The sequence below is a fragment of the Quercus robur genome, chromosome 9 (assembly GCF_932294415.1).
Source record: "Quercus robur chromosome 9, dhQueRobu3.1, whole genome shotgun sequence".
In the NCBI taxonomy this organism is placed as follows: Eukaryota; Viridiplantae; Streptophyta; class Magnoliopsida; order Fagales; family Fagaceae; genus Quercus; species Quercus robur.
The window spans coordinates 16,428,921-16,456,456 of NC_065542.1; the positions used below are offsets into that span (position 1 = coordinate 16,428,921).

Genomic DNA, 27,536 nt, shown 5'->3' on the forward strand with positions numbered 1-27,536 from the left:
TTATAATTAATAATAATTAAACATTTACCACTTGTTGTGAAAATATCCAGTGTAAAAATATTCTAGACGTATCAAATCTCACCAAATCTAACGATAGGAATGGATAAAACCCGAGATTCGATAAGTAATGCACAAGAGAGGAGTTGACATGCTGGCAGACCCCGGTAGTAGATCACAGCAAATTGCTTGTTTGAGTTAACACGTGTATCCACTTTGAGCCACAAAAATATATGTGGGCCCAAACTTTCAGCCACGAATTTTCCACCCTTTCTCTCCCACTGTTTCACTTCCTCTTATACCCTTCAATAAATTAAAATAAAATACATAAAATGAAATTAACAAATACAAAATATTAAAGAAATTGTAAAATATGTCGAGCGCTCAGTTGTCGGCATCTTCAACTGAGATCGAAGATTCAAATCAACCTATTTCCAAATTTTGAACTATCAAAAAATAAAAATTATAGTTGGTATTATATAAAACTTAAGATTTGATATAAATATTTTTGGCTAGTTAATATAGTACTTCAAACCCAAAATGTTTTTTTTATAAAAAAAAATTACAAAAGTCACTTTATAATATTACTCTTTCTCATCATACTAAGAAAAAAATTGAATTTTGGTATATACAAGTATTATAATCAAATCTCTTATTTAATAATAATAATAAAAAACTTTATCAATCCAATTAACTTGAATTTGTATAATAAAATTTTTAGCATAACCTATCAATCTTTTTTTTCCCCTTTTTTTTTTTTTTTTTTTTTGATATCACTCATTTAATTCACTTTTTTCCAATAGAATAATTTTGTTTTAGAATCATTTTATTGACTTTTTTTAGAAAAAAACATTGTATTTACTTACATAAAACATTTCCTCACAAAAACAAAAACAAAAAACTTACATAAAACATTAAAGCGACATTACAAACTTTTTGTCTTTATTCCAACGCCCCGTACAAAATCACAAAAATAAATGCTCACAAGTAAATAGCCAACTGAAGCCCCGAAAAAAAAAGGGGGCAATAGTAAAGTCTAAAAATGGCCAACATTCCTGCTAACATGAGCCAAAATGACCCTTCTACACACGCTAATGTGCGCCGGGAGGAGACCACGCTAAGCTGTAATACTTCAAGTCCTACAACCACCGCCACGTCCCCGATATCGGAGGGGTTTTCGGGTCAATCCGGGTCGCCCAGTCCTACTCAGCACCCGAAATATCGTGGGGCTCGGAGCCGGAGCGGGAAATGGGTATCCGAAATACGCCAGCCTCGTAAACCCACGCGCATTTGGCTCGGCACGTTCCAGACGCCGGAGATGGCGGCGGCTGCGTATGACGTGGCGGCGTTGGCTCTGAAGGGGCCCGATACGGCCCTGAACTTCCCGAATTCGATTCTTTCTTATCCGATACCGGCCTCGATGTCGCCCAACGACATACGCGCGGCGGCGGCGTGCGCAGCGGAGGCTAGGCTGCATAGATCGTCGGAGGGTAGTAGCAGTGGTCAGGAAACGACATGTCGTAGACGTAGTGAGGAAGAGTTTGTAGACGAAGATGCGTTATTGAATATGCCGAATTTGCTGGTGGATATGGCAGAAGGGATGCTTGTAAGCCCTCCTAGGATTCAGTCAAAGTCGTCTTCTGATGAATCTGGTGGTGATGGTAATGGAGGCGGAGATGGGTTATGGAGTTATTCATAAACTAAAACCCTATGCTCTATGAAAATTCGAGTTGTATTTGTTGTATTTTTCTGTTGTATTGTATTGTGTGTGTGTGTGTGTGTTTTACTTTGCTTTGCTTTGCTTTTGTTCTTGTTCTTTGTTCTTGTTTTTTCAAACTAGCTATCGGATGAGATTCCTGCTTGTGCTGGGTTTGTAACTTTGAACTGGTACAACGTTGTCCGTAGTTAGCTTACTAGAAGAATTATTAGATGCTTTTGCTTCTAAGATCTATCTTTGTGGGGCTGTTTGTGTTGTTGTGTTTATATATGTTAAGGTACTCCTATGATCCAGTATTTTGGTACAATCGAAAGAGACTTTGGTTTCTCATGTACTTGTCCTTTTTCATGAGGTACCATTTTTTTTTTTTTAATTCATAGGAGGATATATATATATATATATATAATAGCACTACAAAGAATTTTTGTTAAGAAAACAAATTTTACTAGTAGTTTTCATGATTGTGATTGTGAGGCCATGGACACTCAAACAACCTAAATATGTTAGCAAGAACATAAAGATACAAAGAGGCCTAGTTTGCTGCATCACATATGTTTGGGTTATTATGATCAGAAGGTGTTACTTGTGAAAGAATGTGTGTTTGTGTGGGCGTTTGGGGGTTGGGGTTGGGAGCTGGGGGGAAGAAGCACGCAAAACTTGGGTTTTAGCTTTCATATTTAAAATAAATAAATAAAAAAATTGAACTGCAAAAAAACGCGGGAGAAATTACTCTATTTTCTGATTACGTAAACATGGGACCACATGTGGGGTCCATTTTACGTAAGAGGAAAATAAAGTGCTCTGAATTCATAATTTTCATGCAGAGAGTAAGATTTTTTTTCTTTTTATTTTTTTTCTTTTTTTACACCTTGGGGAGGATGTAGAAACATCTCTCCATTGTAGACACTCCTATATAACCTTGTCACCTTAATTTGTTCTTTAGACCGTATAGAGCGATTAGAACTGTGCTAAACAAGCAAGTTTGCTTCTATAAGCTAAACCAACCCAGAGTAATTGTGTAAAACTGCAAATATAAAGAATTCCATTGTAGAAGAAAGAAGGTGTTCTTGTTTTATGAAAAGGTTCCAATTGCTAAGTTTACAACTTATAACTAGGATTACATGTTCTTATAGTTTTTCATGCGTGTATCCTATCATACACTTCAACCCCACCCCCCAAAATACAGGGGGGCCCACAAAAAAAAAAAAAAAAAAAAAAAAAACCCAGCAGACTTTCTTGAGGTTATTCAAGAATCAGGCATGTAAGTAAAAAAAAAAAAGATCCAGTGCAACTACCCCACATAAGAAGGAGGTTGGGAGAGTAGTTTAAAAAATAAATTTATTAAAAAAAAAACTTTTTTTTTTGCTTAAAATGTTCTTATAATACCTGAACTTTTCGGCCTTCAATGGTCAAAATTTCCAGACAGAGGGCAAAAACTGTTCCAAACATCAAGGACTAGCATTTTGAGGAAAATTTGTGCCAAATCTGAGACAACCTTTTTTTTTTTTTGGGGAGAAGAAGAATGACTTTTATAAGCTACTTGAATTTTGGGGATTTATATATGATCACTGGACCTTAGAGATATTTTGTAAGTGGAGTTTTTTTTAATGTTTTTTTTGGATAAAAGTATGATTTTTTAAGTTACACAGCCTGTAACACGATAAAAATTAGTGTTTTTTATTTTTTTGGTCGCATGTTTGTATATGATATTTTAATGGAGATATTAATACTGAAGGCTGAGGAGTAGGGTCCACCGTGGAAAACGACTCAGTCTTAGATTCGCGGTGGTGCCGGCAAAGGAGGTCGGTCAGTGTGGTGGATCACTGCAGTGGTGGAGTGTTGGTGCTTATTGACTTTTAGTGGGGTCTGGGTTTGATTTTACTTGGTTGGGATTATTTACTGCTTTCTTCTTTTTTCTTTGTAAGATTACAGAGCTGCCTACGTGTCTACTTTAGAGCCATGTATAAATATAAAAATCAAATCAAATCAAATTAGTCCACCTAAGGTTTTAGGCTTTTAGCGACCGCATATTACAAATAAAAATGCATAATTTTGTATTACAACTCGTCCCGTGGTGAATTGCAAGTGGTGGAAGTATATCTCCACATGACTCACCATTACATATTTACCAATCACAACTCACGACGAGGTAAATTGTGACACAAAATTGTATATTGTTATGTATCTATAACAGTACTCTTCAAGCAAATTAACACGAAAATAATGTGATGTGCCTGATTTGATGTTTTGGTTTTGGGTATAATACTGTATAAAAACGTGGTCCAATGGGATAGATAATTTGAACCCGAACCCAGAGTATTTCTATTGGAGACACTGGATATGTCCTTTGTGATAGATAATTTGAACCCTTTAGTACCTCTATTAGAGACCCTAGATGTGTCCTTTGATCTAAAATGACCAATTATTTTAGATCAATGGACACTTCTAGTTTTAAGGGCACTCACATCAATGAATATATAATAAGAAAAAAGAATGTGTAAAATTTATACAATTTTCTTAAAAATGAATTATATTCGTCAGTGTAAAATTGTGTAAATTTACAAATTTGAATCATGTAAATTTATACTAATAATATTCATTTTGCATTTAATTTTTATTATCTTTTTTACATAACTCGAGGATGAAAGAAGCTCGCATATAATGATTGTTATCTTTACCCAAAAAAATAAAAATAATGGCTATTGTATGTGAAAAAAGAGAAACATTTTAAAAAAATTAAGAAAATTTGATATTGTACTGAAATATAGTATGAAATAGATGATCTGATGTAGAGTGTTTTGTAAAGTAAGTATGTAAAATTTTATATAAATATATATATATATATATAAATTTATAATTAAAAAAAAAAACAGATTCTTATGCTAAAATTGATATGAATGCCCTAAAGGTTAAAGATTAAAATATGACATGTATCGAACTTCAATTATTAAATATATATTTTTTATAATTAAAAAAAAAATTCATTTGAAACTTATGGAGAAATATTATAGGAAGATTTAAAATAAAATAAAATAAAAACCATCCATACATCATCATCGTTTATCCACACTTTCTTTTACATAATTTAAAAGAAAGGAAAAACTTTAGTTCAAAATTAAATTGACCCATGCATTTACTTTGTCTATAAACTTTCTTTTACATAATTTAAAAGAAAGGAAAAACTTTAGTTCAAAATTAAGTTGACCCATGCATGTACTTTGTCTATAATTCTCCTACTCATAACGTTGCTTCTTTTCTTTTTATTAAAAGCTTTAAAAAGGGGAAAAATATATATACTTCTTACAAATTATTCTAAAATTATTAATGATTCCAATAGTATATTATTATATATTTTTATTTCTTTCTTTTATGTTAAGAATAATGTTATAGGTTTATAGCTTCATAGGTGCAACATTATTTATAACTTTATTAAGATAACAAGTTATTATTCATTATTATTATAAAAAAATAAGTTATTATTTATTTTCACATGCACTTACCAATTACTATTAGCATCTTTTTATTGTTTTCTATTAGCAACATTTTTATCACCGCATTTATGAAAAATTTTGTGAAAAAGTAGCATATGCCATTATGTCAATGGTTCTATTTCCCTTAACCCTAACTTTTTATTATTATTTAATTATCAAGTTGTCATTAGTATACATCTACTACTGACAACTTTTCAACACTGCACTTGGCATGTTGCAAAAATTTGTGTTGTATAAGTAGATTTATTGTTATATTAATGTCATCATATCAACGGTTCTACATCCCCTAGCTCTAAAAAGAAACTCTTTTTAAAATTATCCTTTCTAGTTTTTTTTTTCTTCAAAAAGAGCCACATTTGGTGACATTTGGCCTTAGTCGTGCACATGGTTGTAAATGAATACAACTATTTATGAACAGATAGGCCCGGCTTAAGAAAATTCTTATTTATGATTATTTATTTTGCAAGCAAGCCAAATTCAAGTTTATATTTAAGTTCAACTATTAAACAAGTCAAGTTAAAACATACTAATATATTTGTAAAAAAAATCTTGAGTATGAGACTCAATTTCAATATTATATATATGCATGTATAAAAATATACTTATATAAATTGAAAATTAAATTGTGTATTTTTGTAATTAAGTTCATGAGATTACAAACTATTTTGGTAATTTTTATAGTAATTTTTTCATATAATCAATCTCTGATAATATAAATATTTCATTTCATAAAACAATACAAAATTGGTGAGTCTAGTTTTTATAAATTCATACACTCTATTGAACTAACTCAAATAATTTAATATCAACTATAATTTATTTATTAATTATTAGCAAAGATTTGTGAATGGGTAACAATTTTAGTTGTGATGTTTACTATATATGTGGAAATGATAATTTAATCAAGCAACTAGTGAGCATATTCGAGCTTGTTTTATAAGAAAATGAGGAAAGCTTAGACATATAATTAGGGGGTGTGCCTCTTGTTAAAATAAAAAATAAAAAAGGTGTGCATCCAACCCACCAAGCCAACCCAACCAAACTTGATGCTTTATGTTGGGTTAGGTTGGAATTTTATTTTAAGTCTTGGGTTTAGGTTGCTTGTTTTTTCAACTCATTTGGCACAATTGACCAAATCCGACGTCCCATGTGGGTTGGGTTAGGGTGGTTTTTATACATGTTACGGGTTGGATTGATTTAAGAATTTATCAAGTCGACCTTGTCAGGCAGGGTTAAAAGAACTCTCCAACCTGACTCATGTACGCCCCTACACATAATCTAGCTTGGTGATAAACTCAAACTCAACTTGTATTTAAAATAAAATAGAATGAATTAATATTGAACTTTCAAAACTTGACTCAGTTAACAAGAGTCTTGTATCTAAGTAGCATTTTTCTATTCTTTTCTTTACAAGAAAAATTAGGATTCAAATCTGATTCCTATTGTAGTAACTTTCAAAATAAATAAAAACATAAATTCAACTCGATCTTTACAATCCTATTGAGTAGATTGAATTAATTTTATGTAAACTGACCTTTAAGTTCATCGATCCAAAATCCTCTCGGCCTACTTACCTGAGTTGAACGAAAAAATCAGACAAAGTTAGAGTGTTAGACTGTTCATAAAAGCAAGCTTAAACACACACAATTAGTGTAGTCCTAAACACAAAAAGAATTATTTTACAGTTAAAAAACTAGTTTAGAGCATCCATAGCAGTGGTGCTAAAAATCCATATTGATATTTTTATCACCTCAAATACCTAAAAACCATTCTACAGCAATGGAGCTATAGGTAAAATTTTTACATCTTCAGCTACAGTGCACATCCATCTATAACTGTGCACTGTAGCTCTAAAGCTAAAAAAATAATAATATATTTTATTTAACTTTTCTCTCTCTTTTCCATTAAAATATTCTCTTACTCTCTCTCTTCTTTCTCTTTCTTTTCATCAGACTTAGAGTCTCAGCCCTCTCTCTTCCTTCTCTATGCTATCTTTTCTCTCTTCTTTTCGCGTGATCGGCGATGGCGTGGGTCGGTGGGTTTCGTGGATGGCGTGGGTCAGTGGGTCAGCAATGGCGTGATCGGCGTTGCCTGGTCTAGTTCGACGATGGTCTGGGTTTGATGGTGGGTTTTGTGCCCCTTGGTCTTGTTTCTTCTCTCTCTCTCGATCAAGCTCAAATGGTGGGTTTGATGGTGGTCTAAGGTGCTAGTTCAACACTCTTGGTTTGAAAATCAAGCTCAGATCTGTTGGATTTTTGGCAATGGTTGTGGATGGTCTTGGCTTGCTAGTTGTTGTTGGGTGGTCGTGGGTGGTTGTTCTTCGTTGGCCGTGGTTGTGGATTGTGCCATTTGTGGTGTTTTTTTGACAGTATGATATATTATTTTATTATAGTAGATATATTATTTTATTGTGTTGAAAACTAAAATAAATCCACTACTGTAGCATGTGAGTAGGTAAAATAGATAAAGTGACTTTTTGTGGTGCTAAATAGCTAAATTTTTAGCTCCATTGCTGTGGATGCTCTTGTAATCTAATTCTAAACACAAATAATTAATTAGTGTATGTCACTGTAGTCTAGTCAGTATCACATCCAGAGCAGCAGAAGCATAGGAAACCAAAATATCATGTATGGTGAAAATTTGAAAGTCTTTTTTGTCGTTGAATATTAAAATATTAAAGTCAAACTTGTACTCACACGTTTTCAAGGCTAGCTGAATGGTGGAGCAAGAGATGCGGTCGCCTAAGGCCCCAAGTAAAAAAAAGGCCCCCAAATTTTAAACAATAGGGTTATTTATAATCAATAAATAAAATAATTTTTTTTTAGCAGTTGAAAAACAAATAAAAAATAGAAAAAAATGCAACATCCACAATATTTTTCACAGCACTTTTTACAACTAATGCTAAGCAACAGGTTGTTACAGCTTGTTATTGATGGCAAAAAAATAATTATAGTGATATCTTCAAATAGAAAACAAAAAGTAACTTAAAACCTAGGATTTGTTGTAAAAAAATATTGTAAATGTTGCACTTCTAAAAAAAAAAAGAATAATAATAAGAGTTTGGTTAGCAAACTTTTACTAGTTTTCATCAAAGTCTACCACTAACATCATTCTTTTACTTACCAACTTACCACTATCAATCTACCACATCAACAAGTATGAAAAATTTTGTCAAATTATTTCTGTTTATAAAATTTCTAAAAAAAGAAAAAAAATCAACGTAGTTCATATTAATTAGTAGTAATTTCACAACTAAAATAAGATAATCAATTTTCGCCTTAGGCCCCAAAATGCATCAAGCCACCCCTGCACGTTTTGCATACCCACCACACTGCATTAGAATATTCGCCTCCTAAAAATTATTGCTTTTTCTTAAAGCATGTCACATGTGAAGCAAGCTACGAATGTTCTGCTTTGCTGCTAGCTCTTCATTCAAAACACATGATGAGAATAGTAAAGATTGATGGAAGTAATGATGCATGGTTGGAAAGACAAATTGACTGTGTTTTCTTACCAAAATAGGATTATTGCTGAAGATATTGAGAACTTAAAGAGAATTTTGACCAAAAGGAGACAAATGTTAAAGATAACTAAAATATATAAAAGGAGTAATCTATTTTTAGCAACAAAAAAAAAAAGAATAATAAATTTAAAAAAACATAAGTAGACCATGATCATTATGTTATAGATAAATAATTCTTTTAAGGTATGGGTGGGATGATTAGTTGAATATGTTTTTAGAATTCTGCGGCTGTCGGCATATAATATGCGGCTGTCGACATATATGATGGCATTGGATTGGTTCAACTTTTCTTCTTTTTTTTTTTTTCTCACAGGATTGGTTCAACTTAAGTGAAAAAGAAAGCAAACCCCACCTTTTCTCTTTAATGTGAATTTTTGATACATACGGTTTAGATCCCTAAGATCAACTACGGTTTAGATTCCTAAGGTCAACCAGTAAAATTTTTTATGGTTGTATAAGAGATCTGAAGTCCAATCTTCGCTTATACCAAAAACTGAAATTAAATAGGAACTCATTTAGATAGAATGGAATTGTACGTGTTTGGACTTACAAAAATAAAAATGAAAAAACTTTGGAATTTTGGTTGTTATTTTTGAAACCATATAGTTTAATTTGATACACTATTAAATTATCCGGGTTAGAATAATTTTTTAAAAAACAAAATGATAGCATCATTGCTAACAAGAGAATGTAATTCATCATGGATGACGAGTAAAGCAAAGGCTGTCTTCTCATCACAAACCCACCCATGAGCCGGCGAATGAAGTGCCTGCTTTTACTTTGCTTTACTATTATTAAAAGGTAAAGTATAGTTCACATATCTATCATGCATCATCCGTCATCCATGTAGCATATTGATCATCTCCAGTTTAATTTGTGAAAGAGAAGAGAAGATATGATTTAACCTTAAGACTATTATTGGATAGCAATCCACTGACTAAAGATTTTGTTGACAAGAGAACTAGAGTTCTCTCATATTAATCAGTGCAATACACATATCTAATCATAATCATAATTCATAAATTCCCTCAAAAAAAATCATCATTATAAATAAAATGCTCAGCCAACTGAACTATTAATAAAATATTATTATTTAAATAAGCGGGCTTAGTCCATATATGTTTAAGCTCAATCCATATGCATATGAACTCATATATTATCTCAAATTAATTAGTACAAGAACAAAATTTAGCTACAAAATTAGTTGTAGTTTAAAACTAAAACTTCCTTTAAACTCTTAATACACATGTTAAATTTTATGCCAATCAAATATTATTTACTATATAATTTATAAACTTATATTTTATGCATAATTTTAAACTATAAAACCTTACAATTTAAAAAATTTATTGATAACATAGTTATTAATCTTTAATTTTCTAAAAATTTTGCAAGCATGGAAGATATAAAAAGAAAATGTAATTCAATAGTGGATTTGTTAAAATTCACCTCTAAAAAAAAAAAGATATTAAGGTTGTAATTTTAGTTTACAACAAATTTTGTAACTAAATTTTATCCTTAGTACAATAGGTCAATACACAAATTTAAACGCCATCATAAATGAAATGCTCACTAAACTGAACTATTAATAAAATATTATTGGATAAATTACATATTTGGTCCCTATTTTTTACACCATATTTAAATTTAGTCCATGTTCTTTATACCATATTTAAATTTGGTCTCTAACCTTTCAATGTGTTAATTTGGTCTAAACATTTCAGTGTTGTATCAATTTAGTCACTACCATTATCTTTTGGATGAAAATTGTAGACGTGACTAGCAGCCAAAAAAAAAATTAGTTTCCATCGATGTGGCAATGAACTAAATTTTTATTTTGACTATTTGCCACATCAGAAATTTTCATCTAAGAGATAATAGCAATAATTAAATTGAAACTGCATTGACGTATTAGGGATCAAATTAAAATATGATACAAAAGATAAGAACTAAATATGTAGTTTGCCCTATATTATTATTTGGATAAGAGGGTCTAACCCGCACATGCCTAAGCTCAATTCAATATCCAGCCTATGATCATATAAACTCGTACAGTATTTCTTTCATTTCCTACGGAAGACTTAATATAATATTTCTCTAACACAAATCCCATGTATGTTGAGGATTCATTTCTATTCTTGTGGATTTTTGTTCCTTTAAGGGGGGAATCTTTGGACTGGGATTCTATTCCCAACATTTCATTTTCAGGGTCATGATTTTTGGTCGGTGAGAGTTTGAGACTGTCCCGGATTTGATTCTTGCTGTCATTATTGCGAATTTGCAATTATATAAGTCTTTTTTAGTGGAGGGAGGGTCCTTTTTTTTTGTCTCCTTCCGCTTTGGTCTCTAGGGTTCACCAGATCCCGACTAAGTTTTCTTCAAAAGTTTTTGAAGTAGGTTGTCATGAAGAACTCCATTTCGATTAGTGGGACGTCAATATTCCTGGGCCGTCACTTTAGCTTAGCTTGGGCCAAGTAATGATGAGTAAGCCCAAATACCAATTTTTCTTTAAATATATAACACGCGGCTTCTTTTTCAAGCAACACCATCCATCAAACAGAGATATTACATACGTAAAAGTGTCGTTATATTATAGTGTGATCACAAATCACCCATCCTTACACCCACACAAACAAATATTGTGTAGTTATTGAAATGGCCACCCAGGGCAATCACAGAGGTCCCAAAAACTATACGTAAAAAGAAAAGAAAAATATTAATAAAAGGCAAACTTCATATAGAGGTAAGCTTTGTTGAGGTTGCATATAGTTTGCAGAGAAGTACCAAAAGAACTAAAGACAGGGAAGTTGGAGCCTCAAAGGCTAGTGGCTTTGTTGAGGGATCAAACTAAGGACACTACTAGCTACAGAGATAATTAAGCTTCTGGGTTGTATAACAGGAGCCTTGATATGCATCAAAACCAGGTCTTTGATGATGAAGACAAAATTGGGTTTTCGTCTTCCAGCTATCCAAAGAGCAGAAACATTGAATCAAGGCCCTCCTGAACTTAATTTGTCTCTCTTGGTACTAGTAAAGGTATATATATTGTTTCCAAGTCTCGTTACTTTTGGAAACCTTATGGCAATTCTTATTTATACAAGCGAAAGCCATAAGAAACATAACACGTAAATACAAAAAAGAAGTCTTAGGATTGCCAAAGACTTAAAAAACCCTAAAACACTCCTAGTTAAAAAACTCTAATTCGTGTTGAGAACAAAATTAAGTTGGAAAATAAGAAAAAATTCTTTAAAAAATGCAAAATTGAGAAAATTACAAAATTAAATCCTACTTCCTAAAGGAAACATCCCAAAATAGGCACGACTTTATTCTAAAATTTAAATAGAAATTCACTCCAATAATAATAGAACAATGACCATAAATAGCAAAAATGACTAATTAAAGGCCCAAACAAAGGAGTTTACTCGAAAAGTGGTGTAGGTCATCGTCGTAGAAGGCATGAGTTTTGATCCTATTGAGTACCACGATTAAAGAATTTATAGTAAATTAGTAGTTTGATCAATCCGGTTCTCTGTCGATTTAGCACTTTTTGTGGTTCTACCACTCTAGAGGTAGGTTTGTTAGGTCAAGTAAACCTCAATGAGCCATTCAGAACCTTTATTAATATTGCAAAATATGCCCAACTGAATTTGTATTTGGTATTGAAAGCATGTGCTTTTTTTTTTTCTTTTTTCTTTTTTTATATAAGATGAAATTTCTACTCTAGCTAAATCTAAGTGTATATGTATGTGAAGTTTTCTCCTGGAGACTTGAACCCCAGCCCTTGCCCCCCACACCCCACAGGCACTTATACTTGTGGAGTGACCACTGTACCAAGAGTGCACGGTGGTGAAAGCATGTGCTTTGAATGTGATAGACTTGGACATAAGAAAGAGTCATACCCATATATGGTTCATGATAATACTTTGCTAAAATGTGACAAGCAGGACACGATAGCACCACAATTTTTAGGTATTCCCCTAGATAATGAGTCTTATAATGAAGGCTCAATTGACCATGTTTATTCCCCTAAATTGAGGGATGTAAATTGGAGTTGATTATTATTGAGAAAAAAAAAATTAATCCCAATACAATAGGCATTTTATTAACTAATATCCAAAATTACATTATCTTAACAAAAATATGAAAGAAGAAAATTACATGGCTTTTACCTTGTTACAAATTAGAGAAAAAATATTGCATTGGTTACCCAAAAAAAAAATTGCATTGCTTTGAAGCTCAATCTAAGGGCACGTTTGGTAGACTATAATAGACACTGTAATGTAATAAATATTCCTATAACATAACTATTCAGTTGTTTGGTTATATTTTTATTACAATGAATAGTTATTCCTTATGAATAACTATTCTTCAAAATGAGGAATAACTATTTCTTATCAAAAGTACTGAATATTTATTCCTTCACCTTATGTAATAACTTTATAAAAAAATTTCCTAAAAAGCCATTAGTTGCCACATCTTCAAAATGAAAGAAAATAAATTTTCCTTCTTGTTAATTATTAGCTCTATTTTGAACACCCTAAAATAAGTGTATTTTAGGAAATTTGACTTAAAAATGATATAATTACACCTTCTTTTTATACTCTACTAAATTGTGGATGCATATTCAGGATTCTATTCTTAAATGGTCACCAAACTAATGAAAAGTAATACTTATTACATTCCAACTTAATGTATTCCTTGTAATATTTATTCCTATTCTCATGTAATAATCATTACAGTATACCAAACGTGCCCTAAGTGTATATATGTGTGAAACTCCATCCTGGAGACTGGAATCCCGGCCCTTACTCCCCACACCCCACAGGCACTTATACTTATGAAGTGACCACCGTACCAAGAGTGCACGGTGGTGAAAGCATGTGCTTTGAATGTCTTTAGACTTGGACATAAGAAAGAGTCGTACCCATATATATGGTTCATGATAATACTTTGCTAAAATGTGACAAGCAAGACACGATAGCACCACAATTTTTAGGTATTCCCCTAGATAATGAGTCTCATAATAAAGGCTCAATCAACCATGTTTATTCCCCTAAATTGAGGGATGTAAATTGGAGTTGATTATTATTGAGAAAAAAAATTAAGAATCCCAATAAAATAGGTATTTTATTAACTAATATCCAAAATTACATTATCTTAACAAAAATATGAAAGAAGAAAATTACATGGCTTTTACCTTGTTACAAACTAGAGAAAAAATATTGCATTGGTTACCCAAAAAAAAAAAGAAAAAAGAAAAAGAAAATTGCATTGTTTTGATTCCTTAGTAAAAACTAAGAAAATGCAAAATTACATTGGAAATGAACAAATCTTTTAAATCCTTTGATCTAGGCTTGAAGGCTATCTTAGATATTAATCTTGCCCAATCTGAAGATGTCTCCTTGTAATTAATGGCAAACTGTCGATTCCTCCAAGTCAAATTCATTCATATATGTCATATCACATATTAAACAAAATCAACAAAGAACGCGTGAGATTACATATTAAAAAAAGAAAACCTGTATCCCTGAAAACAAATGTTAGTTCACATGACCAATAAGGAATTAAATATAGAAAAATCACGCATAAACATCTAGATTCAATTCACACTGATAGGTTATCCTAATTTTTAAAAAGAACCGCCTAATTAAGGTTATATCTACTCATGTATGGCAGGAATAAGGATGATGATAAATCGCCACCGCGCACTCTTGGTGCAGTGGTCACTTCACAAGTATAAGTGCTTATGAGATGTGGGAGGACAAGAGTCAAGGTTCAAGTTTTTAGGAAGAGCTTCACACACATATACACTTAGATTATGATAAAATAGAAATTCAGTCTTAAAAAAAAATTAAAAATTAAAAAAAAAAAAAAAAAAAGGAAGATGATGATAAATCTTAACTCAGGTGACCATACTCTCAAGAAATCATCTAAATGTTCATCACTACCTGCATGTATTACTTCTAATAAGAATCTTAGCGGTGGAACTTTTTCAGGGTTTCTATTCTTAAAGATGGATCTCGTCCACTTTCAGATCTCCACTTCTATTGGATGATCCATGAGTCTTCTCCATATGGTGGAACGAGGAAATGTATTGTATGGTTGTTGTTGATGAGGACAACAGGATCACTATTCATCTTTATTTGACAAATAAAACTAGCTAGGGTTGAAGTTTTGATCTAAGGTGACTGAAATAGCATTTGGGCTGAGTGATTTTAATGGTCTTATGGTAGGTTGAGTGATTTTGATGGTGTAATGGAAGCATTTGGGCTATTGAATTCTAGGCAAAAAATGCATGATTGAATGTGATTTTGGAGGTCTTTGGGCTCATGTTTGCATGAGTTTGCTTAAGAGATTGATGGGTGATCTTTCCATGGAAGGAGGAGGGTATCTTGATGAGGAAAATGATGGATTTTCTCTCAGAATTGTTGTTTCTCTTATGGACATTTTTCAGAGATGATGACTGATGGTAGACTGAATTTTCAGCCAAAAGTTCCTCCTTTTGAGTTGACATAATAGACCCCATCTATAGATGAAGTTTGTGGTAAGAGTAATGCTAAAGATACAAACCTTTTTACAAACTACTGATGTGATAAGTGGTTATTGATAAATAAAAAAATGATATTAGTTGTGAACATGAAAACCAGTAAGAAGTTAGCCACAACTACAATAAGTGAGAAGAGTTGTTGTAAAATAGTTTGTATCTGTAATATTACTCTTGCAGTAATAATTAGTCACTACTTTACTAAGTGGGTGAAAGACACACCTACAACTACAATAACTAAAAAGATCACCAAGGATTTTCGCCTGAAAATCCATAATATGCAGATTTGGACTTTGGACTACTAAGAGTGATAGTTACTGACAATGGGAAGCCGTTTGATAACCAGTTCAAGGATATCTGCAGCCAATTCGAGATATAGAGTCATCACTTCATAACATTTTCAAACATCAAATTATTTCCACCAAAATAAACTTCAATATAGGCATGGGAACAATAATAGCAGGGAGGTTATTATCAAAAAATCAAACCAGTTTTATTTCCAGAAAGTTCTTTTTTTTCCCCTTAATACGTATATATATATTAGACTTAAACAAGGAACAAATTGGTTTATCTCAATGACAAAGAAACTGTGTAAGTGATCGACCTTGAGACTGCTCCTAGACATATCAGTCGATGATGTTATCGCATGAATAACTGAGGCCACCAAACTTACTTTTCTCAGTCCATCGTCAAAGGATTTCAAGCCCTTTCAAGCTGCAAGAACACAAATGGGACAAACTGAAAATCTGTTATTTGGAATTATGTGTAACTCAAACAGACAGCTTTAAAGACAAAATACCAATAATATGCTAAATATAATGCCATAATTGCTAAAACAACAATCAATATGACCAGAAATATGAGCACCAACTTCTTCAGATACTTTTCAAGCAGCTCAAAGTTTAGAGAAAAAAAAATTTGTAAATCAAGAATTCAAGATGCTCTAAATAACTCATCACAAAGAGGGGCGGTTAATATCTGGAGAGTTTTGAGGAAAAAATCACCAGCAGTAGACCTACACTGCCCTTACGATTTTCAGTAACTAGTTTTCATAAGGCACAAAATGAAGATGCACAAAAAATTAAGGCTTACCCAAGTTTCTGCTACAACCAACATTACAAAAAAACCCAATCCCACTCAAAGAAAACATATTTGAAAGAAATTGTTGGCCAAGCTCACCATCATTGGAAGAGTATATAATTCCAGCCTAATATTGAACTCTGTAATAATTCCAGCCTAATATTTTTAGTCTCTCTGATAGACCTTGAATTTTATAAAATCAATTTCCTGCATAAATGTTGGCTATTTTTGTATCTTGCCCTCAGTTTTATTATATGTGCTAGTGTTAAAAGGTGTTCTAAGGTTCATTGAATTCAAGCAAAGTGATGCAAGATGTCTTCAAGAGTGAAGACCTTGCCCCTGACCGACATTGCATATGGAGGGAAGAGTTACAATAAGGTTAGCCTAGCTAGTTAGGATGGTCATTTCTAGAAAAACAAGTGAAAAGATATTAGTGCCTATTGTCAATTGCTAATTATATGGGGTATATATATATATATATATATGCCACTACACACATAAATAACCAAATTAAATTTCTCTATTTTGTCAATTTTACGGTTAAGATTTTATTTTTATTTTTTGAATTTAATCATGTTCAAACCGTCAATTTTAAACAACCTGGTGTTGTGTACACCTTTAAATTTGTTTTAAAGGTAGAGAATTTATTTTCCATTAATTTCATGCAGATGGATGATGACTCCTTCAGATGACAATGCAAAATATAAAAACAAGGTACCCATGTAGATTCACTTGATAACCTTTTATGCTTGTCTTACCCTCCCCACCCCCAACCAAAAAAAGAAAAAAAAAAAAAAAAAAAAAAAAAATCACATGGGTGTATCAATCATACACCCTAGACTGTAAATCAAAGTTGGGAAACCCTGACATGGAAGGCTAGGCAAGCGGTAAAAAGCTCTCCAAAAAAAACAAAACAAAAAAAAATAAAAAAAAAAGTAAAAACAAAACCCTATCCGCTTATAGAAAGAAAGTAGATGCAAACTGGCCCAGAAAAGAAACCTGCTACCGTGCGCAAAAATGACCTACCTGTCCCCGCTAACTTGCGCCGGTGGGAGAGACCACTCTGAGCAGTAACACAGCAGCTACTTCAAGCTCTACAACCACCGCCGTCGAGCCACCGATTCGGTATCGGAAGAGTTTTCGGGATCGGCCAGCACTACTGAGCACAGGAAATACATGGGCTCTCGATCGAAGCCGGAGCGGGGAAATGGGTATCAGAGATACGCCAGCCACATAAAACCACGCGCATTTGGCTCGGCACGTACCCGACGAAGGAGATGGCAGCAGCGGCGGCTTTGGAGGGACCAGATTCGGAGTTGGGCTTCCCAAATGTGATTTTTTTGTGTGTCAGAAACCGGCTTCGATGGCGCCGCCGCGCCGTGTGCGGCGGAGGCGAGGATGCAGAGATCGCCGGAGAGTGGTAGTGCCGATCAGGAAACCACACATCGTAAAAGAACCGAGGAAGGGTTCATTGACGAAGAAGCGTCGTTGAACATGCCAAGTTTGGTGGTGGATATGGCAGGAAGGGAGATGCTTGTAATTAAGTCCGCCTAGGATTCAGTCAAAGTCGTCTTCGGATGAATCAGGTAATGATGGAGATGGGTAATGGAGTTATACATATAACTAAACACTATGGTGTTTGAAAAATGGTTGTATTTTTGTATTGAATCTATGTATGTATGTATGTATGTGTGTTTTGTCTTGCTTTGCCTTGGTTATTGTTCTTGTTCTTGTTCTTGTTCTTGAACTAACTATTGGATGAGCTTCCTCTATGTGCTGGGTTTGTAAATCTGTAACTCTGCAGATTAGGTAGTTAACTACATAGAAGAATTAGATGCTTGTGCTGCTAATTAGCATTTTTCTTGGTGGCTGGTTGTGCTGTGTATGCTTCGTATTAAGCTACTTTTAAGTTCTATCCAGTGTTTTGGAAAAGTCCAGATAGAGAGTGTTTGGTTTCCCAATGAACTTGTGCTTTTTCATGAGGTACTAGGCTCTCTTTTTATAGGATGTATAGCACAACAAAGAATTTTTGTTAATAAGAAATACATACTAGTAGTTTTCATGATTGGGATTGTGAGGCCATTCGTGCTTAAGAGACCTATATATGTTAGCAAGATTTGCTCAAAAAAGAGCAAGAACATAAAGATACTCAAAGGGCCTAGTTCACTGCAACTCTTAAGCGTCTGAATCTTTAGGTTATTATGGTCAAGAAGTGTTTATGTTGTGGATTGTGGGGGAGAAGATGAAAGAGGAGGGGGGTTGGGAGAGAGAAGCATGCAAAACTTGAGTTTTAATAATATATAAATTGAACCACAAGAAAGCGTGGGAGAAATTACTCTGTACACCTTACTCGCTACTTTCTTCTTACACAAGGATGGGTCAATTTATGGGCTCCACTTTACGTGAGAGGAAGATGTAGTGCACTAGATGCCTTAATTGAAAATTTTCATGCAAAGAGTAGGATTTTTTATAATAAAAAATTTTGGGCACCAATGAGGATTTAGAAAATCTCTCCATTGTAGGCACTCCTATGTAGCCTTGCCACATTACTTTGTTCATTAGGCCTTATAGAGCCATTAGAGCTGTGCTGAACAAGCAAGTTTGCTTCTTTAAGCTGAACCAACGCAGAGTAATTGTGCTAAGAAGGAAACTGTGCTCGTTTTCTGAAAAGTTCCAGTTGCTAAGTATGAAACATGTAACTAGGATTACACTCTCTGATACTTGTTCATGGGTATATCCTATCATACTCTTCAACACAAAAAAAGCAAATCTCAAAAAATACACCCAGCAGACCTTCTTGTAGTTAGTCAAGCATATGGGTCTTCATCAAAAAAATTTAAAAAAATAATTCAAGCATATGGGTAAAAAAAAAACGATCCAGTGCACTTCACAGTTCACAACTACCCCACATACGAGAAGGATGTTGGGGGAGTAGTTAAGAAAAATACAAACAAAAAACAAAAAAAGCTTCTTCATTTTTTTTTTCCTTCAAAAAGCTCTATCCATATATAGTTAAATACCTGAACTTTTCGGCCTTCAATGTTCAAAATTTCCAGACAGAAGGCAAAAATTGTGCCAAATATGAAGTACTAGCATTTTGAGGAAAATTTGTGACAAATCTGACTGAATGATTTTCTTTTTGTTTCTTTTTTTTCCCTTTTTTGAGAAGAACACTGACCTTTCTAAGTTACTACAATGGTGGGATATTTATACATATATATGACTATACCTTTGAAAGATATTCTTGCAAGTGGATATTTTTTTTTAAGGTTTTTTTTTTGGGATAAGATTAAGATTTTTTAAGTTACACCTGTAACTCTCTATAGAAATTAATATAAAGTAGCGTGGGCATATTTAGGGTTTGTTTGCAACTGTTTATTAAGATGAAATTGAAAATATTTTATTAAAAGTACTATAGATAAAGTTAAAAAGTAGTTAAATAATACAATGGGACCTATAAATAGTACTAAAAAGTGTAATAAAATCTATAAATAATAATAAAAATAAGTAAAATAGTAAAAAATTCTGACTTTTTAAACTAATATCAAATACACACTTTAATTTTTTTTGTTTGTTGATTATTATTTTTGCTATATATTAAAGTATATATAAGGTTTTAAAAATTGTACTTTAGCTTTAAAAAAAGAAAAAAAGAAAAAGATGGCCTAAAAAGTCATTCCCAAATGGACTTCTTATGTTTTTTGGATAATTATTTGTTTGTATTGAACTATGTAAGATTTATACTGTAGATTAAATAAAAATGTACAATTTTAATTTATAATGTAAATTTTATATTGATAGCTCAATATAAACAAATAATTTTTAAAAATCTTATAATTAATGTGAACTAATAGTTTTCCTTTTTTTTTTTTTTCCACATATTCGTATATAGTATTTTAATGGATGCTTATCGCTTATTGGGTGGTGGTTGAGTGTGGGGTTGGGGTTTGATTTTACTTGGTTGGGATTATTTGCAACCTTTTTCTTTTTCTTTGTAAGTTTAAAACAGCTGCCTACGTGTCTACGTTTAGAGCCATGTAAAATTAGGAAAACAAAATAAAATAAAATAATTCCACCTCAGCTTTTAGTGACCGCATAATCAAGCAATTTAACAGGAAAATAACGGAAGGACTGATTTAATGTTTTTTTTTTTTTTTTAATAATTGTAGGTCGAGAATTTGAACTCTTGGTACTCAATTAAAAATACTCAGATACCTTTTCTTTTGTGAGTTCTAATTAACTCAACTAGTAAAATCTCTGATGGTTGTATAAGAAATCTGGAGTTTAATCCCCCGGCCTACACCAAAAACTGATTGATGTCTTGGTTTGATGATAAAGAGCTATTATCAGGAGCGGACATCATAGGTTGAAACTTTCTCTCAAAAAAAAAAAAAAACATTTTCTTCAATTGAGCTATTTACCATTTTCTCTACCCTTTTCTTCTCTTTAAATATTAAATTAGGATATAAATCAAACCTTAATGATCAAATATATACATATATTCTTTTAATTTTAAACTTATAGAGAAATATTATAGGAAGATTAAAAAAAACTAACCATACCATATTTTCACTTTCTAACAAATAATTAAAATAAGGGAAACAAAAAGTGAACTTTAGTTCAAAATTAAATTAACCCAAGGACTTCTCTCAAATAAATTTTTTTTTTTTTTTGACCCATGAACTTTGTGCATAATTCTCCTACTCCTACTCCTATTGGTAAAAATTTTTTTCTTTTCTTTTTATCAAAAGGTTTTTTTTTTAAAAATCTTATAAATTATTCTAAACCTTTTAATGGTTTCCAATCAGAGTATTATAATATATTTTTATTTATTTCCTTTATATTAAGAATAATGCTATGTGTAAAACATTTATTATAACTTTACTAAGATAGAAAGTTATTATTGTTTTCAAAAAAAAAGAAGATAGAAAGTTATTATTATTTTTTATGGGAAAAAAAGCAAGTTATTATTGATTATTAGTTATATATATTTTTTAAAAAGTAAAATTTAAGTACAGTACCTTAAGTATTATTTCTTAGGTTCATCTCTTAAAATTCAACTATGTGGCTTTTTTTCTCGTTGAATGAAAGTGTATTTTTAATTAAGCATGAAATAGAAGTGTATTTTTAGTTAAGTAACCACATAACTAAATTTTAAAAAGGAAACTTACGAAACAGCACCTAAATACTATACTTAAGTTTTGCCATTTTCTAAAATTGAAACTAACCATTTTATTAAAGTAATTTCATTCGATACAGTAATATAAGATACATCCTTAGTGAGCAATTTGTCTAACCAAGCCAATGTTCTTCTAACCCTTTTTTTTTCATACAGTCTTAATTTTGCTGGTTCTAGCAAGCATATGGCCTACTACTAAAAAAGAAAGAAGTTTTATTCATTTTTATATTGACTTACCATTAACACGTTCTTCTTGTTTTCTATTAACAACGATCACTGCATTTATGAAAAAAAAAAAAAAAAGTGAAAAAGTTGTGTATGCTATTATTTTCTATTAACAACTATTACTACAATTATGAAAAAAAAAATGTGAAAAAGTTGCTTATGCCATTATGTCAATGGTTCTATTGCCCTTAACCCTTTTTTTTATTTTAAAAAAAAAAAAATCAATGTTGACAACTTGCCATCACTGCAATTGTGAAACTTTGTGTGATAAAAGTTGTGAATGTAGACTTATTGTTATATTAATGTCATTAAATCGATGTTTTTATTGCCATAACCCTAAAAATAAACATTTTTTAAAATTATCAAGTTGTCAGTAATAGGCATCTACTATTGACAACTTTCTATCAATGCAGTTGTGAAAATTTGTGTAAAAAAAAAAATTGTATATGTATATTTATTGTTATATTAATGTTATTACTTGATATGTCAATGGTTCTACTACTCTAACTCTAAAAGATTTTTTTTTTTTTTTAATTATCCTTTCTAAATATATTTTTTAAAATTAAAAAGAGGGTCACAGTTGGTACTTTTGACATTAGTATTGCGCATGGTTGTAAATGAATATAGATATTTATGAACACCTTGGAGGCTATAATGCATGTAAAAAAAAAATCCTAGGGTTGCAAGGAGACCCATAAAAATAAAAAATAAAAAACCCTAAAAAATCTCTAGCTAGAAAGCTCTAATTCTTATTAAGCACAAATTAGGCTATATAATAAGAAAAATTACCCCAAAAATGCCAAATTGAGAAAATTATTAAATTGAATTCTACAAACTAAAGGAGACATCCCAAAATAAGTGAGATCTCATTCTAAATTTTGAATTGAAATTTACCCCAATATTAATAATAAAAAATTACCATAAATAGAAAAAACGACTAATGAAAAGCCAAAACAAAAAAATTTACCCAAAAAGTGGTGTAGGTTATCGTTGTATAAAGCATGAGTTTTGATCCTCACTACAATTCTTTTCAAGTAACCAAATTTCTTGTGATTTCGTCCTTGACTATGATGATTTTTATCAATACTTTTCTACTTCTTGAACTTCTTATGTATTGACTATGGTGATTTTTACCAATACTTTTCTACTTCTTGAACTTCTTGTGTATTGATGATCTTTCTGTTAAAAAAAATGCATGTGTTGTCCAATGGACTTTCTCCAATGCTGCTGCTAGGGTTGGTTTGTCGAAGCTACCCATCAAGTACTATGATTAAAGATTTTATAGCAAATTAGTAGTTTGATCAATCAGGTTCTCTATGTCGATTCCCACACTTTTTGTGATTCCAGAGGCAAATTTGTTTGGTCAGGTAAACCTCAATGAGCTAAAGTGCGACAATTACAACCCAATAGCACATCAATTTTTGGCTATTCCCCTAGATAATGAGTCTCATAATGGAGGCTCAAATGACCATATTTATTCGCATAATTTGAGGGATGTAGAATGAAGTCGATTATTATTGGGGAAAAAATGAAGAAACCCAATAAAATATGTATTTTATTAACTAATTCAAAATTACATTATCTTAACAAAGAGATGGAAGAAGAAAATTACACGGCTTTTATCTAGTAACAAACTAAAGAAAAAATTGCATTGCTTTGATTCCTTATTACAAACTAAGTAAATGCAAAATTACATTGGAAGTGAACTCATCTAAATCCTTTGATCTAGGCTTGAAGGTTGTGTCACAAAATGAGAAGGTCTATCTAAGTTAACAATCCCTCCAAGTCAAATGATTTCATCCATAGATGTTACATTAAACAAAAATCAAGAAATAACATGTGAGATTACATTAAAAAATAGAACTTGAATCCCTGAAAACAAATGCTAGTTCACATGACCAATGACAGAATAAAACTGCATGGAAAAATCAAACATAAAATGTAGATCCAATTCATGCTGATAGATTATCATAATTTTCTTTACATGAATCTTTACTAAACTCATTTTCCATGAAAACAAACTCATGGAATACCCTCTTAAGATCATATCTACTCATGTATGGCAAGATGATGACAAATTTTAACACGTGACCATACTCTCAAGAAATCATCTACACGTTCATCAGTTCCTTATTTGATGCAATAACTGATCATGATATGCAATTCAATTTCATGACATCAAATGGAAATCATTCTTATTCATATCACAATTTTAATCAAATAAGAATTGATTAGAAAACTACATGTCTATTTTACTTCTAATAAGAAGCTTATTTGCAGTGGAACTTCTTTAGGATTTCTATTCTTAATGAGAGATCTAGATCCCCACTTCTATTGGATGATCCATGAGTCTTCTCCCTATGGTGGAATGAGGAAACGTATTGTTGATGCCTTTATGGCTGTTGTTGATGAAGACAACAAGGTGACTATTCATCTTTATTTGCCAAGCAAAACCAGGGAATTGAAGTTCTGATTCAAAGTGAATGAAATTGCATTGGTCTGAGTGATTTAGATGGTGTAAAGGCAGCATCTGGACTATTGAATATTATGCAGAAAATGCATGATTGAGTGTGATTTTGAAGGTCTTTGGGCTCGTTTGCACAAGATTGATCAAGGGATTGAAGGTGATCTTTCCATGGAAGGAGGGTATCTTGATGAGGAAAATGATGGGTTTTCTTTCTGATTGTTGTTCTCTTTTACATATTTTTTTGAGGTGATGGACTCTCCAAATTTTCAGCGAAATATCCCTCCTTCTGAGTTGACAATATAGACCCCCTATGTATAGGCAATATATTCAAGTTTGGACTACCAAGAGTGATAGTAACTGACAACGGGAAGCCATTTGATAACAACCAGTTGGAAGGATTTCTGCAGCCTACTCGGGATATAGAATCACTTCATAACATTTTCAAACTTCAAATTATTTCCACCAAAACAAACTTCATTATAGGCTTGGGAACACTAATAGCGAGGAGGTTACAATAATGTTAGCACCACATTCTTTGCTACAACTATCCTATGCAATAGACTGTGATTAGCTATCTATCACTGTGACTATCACATAGGTCTACCATTTTTTCTCCACAACTCACAATCTACCATGTAAGATAATTGTGGCAAAAAGATGTATAAAAGTGTGTGATAGCATTATTGAGGAGGTTATTATCAAAAATCATACCAATATATTCCGGGAAAGTCCCCGCCCCCGCCCCCGCCCCCGATACACATAGTTCACGATAGTGAGCAAAGAACAAACAGAAACATTAAACTACTCTAAGAGACAAAAGAAAATCAATAAGAGTAGAACAATCCAAGAGATCCCAACACCGAGACCAATCAAAGAGCGTCTGTTAGCACAAATCTTACAACTGAGCCAGAGATTTCTTAGTATCCTCAAAAGAATACCAATTACGTTCAATCCAAATAGTTCACATCAAACAACCTCGAACCAAATTCCAAATGTCAAAATTATGTTTCCCCATCTAAGGATGCCAACAAAATAATAAGTCTACAGCAGAACCTGGCATGACCCAATCAATCCCAAACAGCTAGAACAGATACATCCACAAAGAATGAGCTAACGGGCTAAAAATCAGCAAGTGATCCACAAATTCCTCATTACAATAGCACATACAACAACGATTCACCAAAAAGCGAGGACGAAGCATAAAATTATCCAAAGTAAGAATCTAGCCATGAACTGCTGTTCACATAAAGAAAGCCACCATTTTAAGAACCTTTACTTTCCAAAAGCCCTTCTAAGGGAAAATAGAAAGAGTAACATCTTGAATCTTATGATAAAAAGATAAGTGTCAAACTTCCCACTTCCATCGAGGCTCCAACAAAGACTGTCACAACCACCACCCCTAGGAATCCAAGATTGGATCAAGTGAAGAAATGAGAAAGAAGCCACTAACTCCCAGTCATTGAATCTTAAATTCGAAACTCTGTCGTTTCCACCAACTGGAGGACTCAAAACATCATAACTACAAGCTTCCTTATTGGCTAAACACACAAATAACTGAGAATAAAGAGTTATAAGAGAATTATCCCGAATCCACTTATCATGCCAAAAGAGAATATGTGAACAATCACCCACCACAAAAGACAGGTGCTTAGAAAAGTTCTCCCAACCTTCACTAATGCTTCACCATAAACCACACCCATGATCCATTCTACAAACTCTAGTGCTCCACCCCCGCCCCCCCCTTTCCCCTTCCCATATTTCATGGCAATGACCCTCCACCACAGATGGGTGGTTTCATGGCTGTACCTCCAAAGCTATTTTCCTAATAAAGCCTAATTACAAGACACCAACTTCCAAATTCCTAAACCACCTAGCTCAAGCGATAAGTAGACCTTTTCCCAGGCCACCAAGGGGTATTTCAAACACTCCTCTGAAGAACCCCACAAGAAGTTCCTTTGAATACGTTCTAATCTAATAGCCACGGCCTTAGGAATAGTAAAAAAAGAGAAAGATAATAAGTCGGAAGACTTAAAAGGTTACTTTTCAACAAAGTGAGTCTGCCACCCTTTGACAAATAAAGATGCTTCCAGCCTGAAAACTTCTTCTCCATCCTCTCCAAAATAGGGTTCCAAATAGAGATTGTCTTATACGAAGTACCCAATGACATTCCCAAATAATTCATAGGCAAATTGCCCACCCTGCATTGAAGAATGTTGACCAAAGTTTAAATGTTACTCACCTCTCCAACAAGGACAATCTCACTTTTCCCCACATTCACCTTCAAACCGGTAAAAACTTGAAAACTAGTCAAAGCCAACCCAATAGAGAGCAACTACTCCCTAGAAGCATCACCAAAAAAAATTAGTATCATCAGCAAAAAGAAGATGGGAAATACGAATGCCAGTAGTATTAACAGTTCCCACATGAAAACCCTGAAGAATACCACCTTCCTTAATTTTATTCTGAATCTAACTTAAAAACTCCATTATCAAAAGGAAGAGAAGAGGAGACAACGAATCACCTTGTCTTGGACCTCATGAGCTACCAAAGAAACCAATAAGAGATCCATTAACAAAAACTGAGAAACGGACAGTCGTGACACATGCCTTTAAGCATCCTCTCCATCAAACCCCAAAACTCATCCTCTCCAACAGATAGAACAAAGTGCCCAAATTCACATGATCATAGGCTTTTTCAATGTCTAACTTACAAACCACTCTTGAAGTACAATATTTCAGTGTCCTATCAAGACATTCTTTAGCAATAAGCACTAAATCCAAAATCTATCTACCACCTACAAAAGAATTTTGCGACTCAAAATTGAGTTTGTCCAACACCATCCTCAATCTTTTAGCCAAAACCTTAGATAACAACTTATACACACTGCCCACTGAATTGATAGGCCAGAAATCTTTAATATCCAATATACTAGACTTTAACAAGAAACAAATTGTGCATTATCTCAATGACAAGGAAACCGTGTTAGTGATCAACCTTAAGACTGTTCTGAGACATATTGAACGATGATGTTATCCTGCAAATAAGGCCACTGAACTTACTTTCTCAGTCCATGTCAAAGGATTTCAAGCCCTTTCAAGCTGCAAGTACACAAACGGGACAAAATGAAATTATGTTATTTGGTATTATGTATAACTCAAAAATCTAGCTTTCAAGACAAATAGCAAAAATATACTATAAATATAATGCCATATTTGCTAAAACAGCAATCAATATGACCAGAAATATGAGCACCGACTTTTTCAGATACTTTTCAAGCAGCTCAGAACTACATTCTAGAGAAAAAAAAATTTAT

At 32.6% G+C, this 27,536-nt stretch overlaps 2 protein-coding genes and 1 long non-coding RNA gene across 10 annotated transcripts in view; 1 reads left to right on the top strand and 2 right to left on the bottom strand.

Annotated features, from left to right (window-relative positions):
* Positions 1 to 27,536, bottom strand: part of LOC126700557 (uncharacterized) — a 72,153-nt gene that overhangs the window by 33,270 nt on the left and 11,347 nt on the right. For 3 of the 8 annotated variants that reach the window (XR_007647232.1, XR_007647233.1, XR_007647230.1), the window contains one exon: positions 23,291 to 27,321. The exons of 4 other annotated variants lie outside the window; for them this stretch is intronic. The gene's annotated coding sequence lies outside the window, so the exon portion shown is untranslated. Of the gene's footprint in view, positions 1 to 13,829; positions 15,987 to 23,290; positions 27,322 to 27,536 lie in introns of those variants that run through there. One more of the 8 variants, XR_007647236.1, reaches the window with a different exon arrangement.
* Positions 972 to 2,021, top strand: LOC126700559 (ethylene-responsive transcription factor ERF024-like). The gene has a single exon (XM_050398754.1). It carries the CDS (start codon positions 1,040 to 1,042, stop codon positions 1,694 to 1,696), a length of 657 nt encoding a protein of 218 aa, XP_050254711.1. The 5' UTR covers positions 972 to 1,039; the 3' UTR covers positions 1,697 to 2,021.
* On the bottom strand, positions 13,830 to 19,559 carry LOC126700562 (uncharacterized). The gene is made up of 2 exons (XR_007647239.1): positions 19,373 to 19,559; positions 13,830 to 16,010 (listed from the first exon to the last, which is right to left on the bottom strand). It is a non-coding gene; the product is annotated as an uncharacterized LOC126700562 (long non-coding RNA).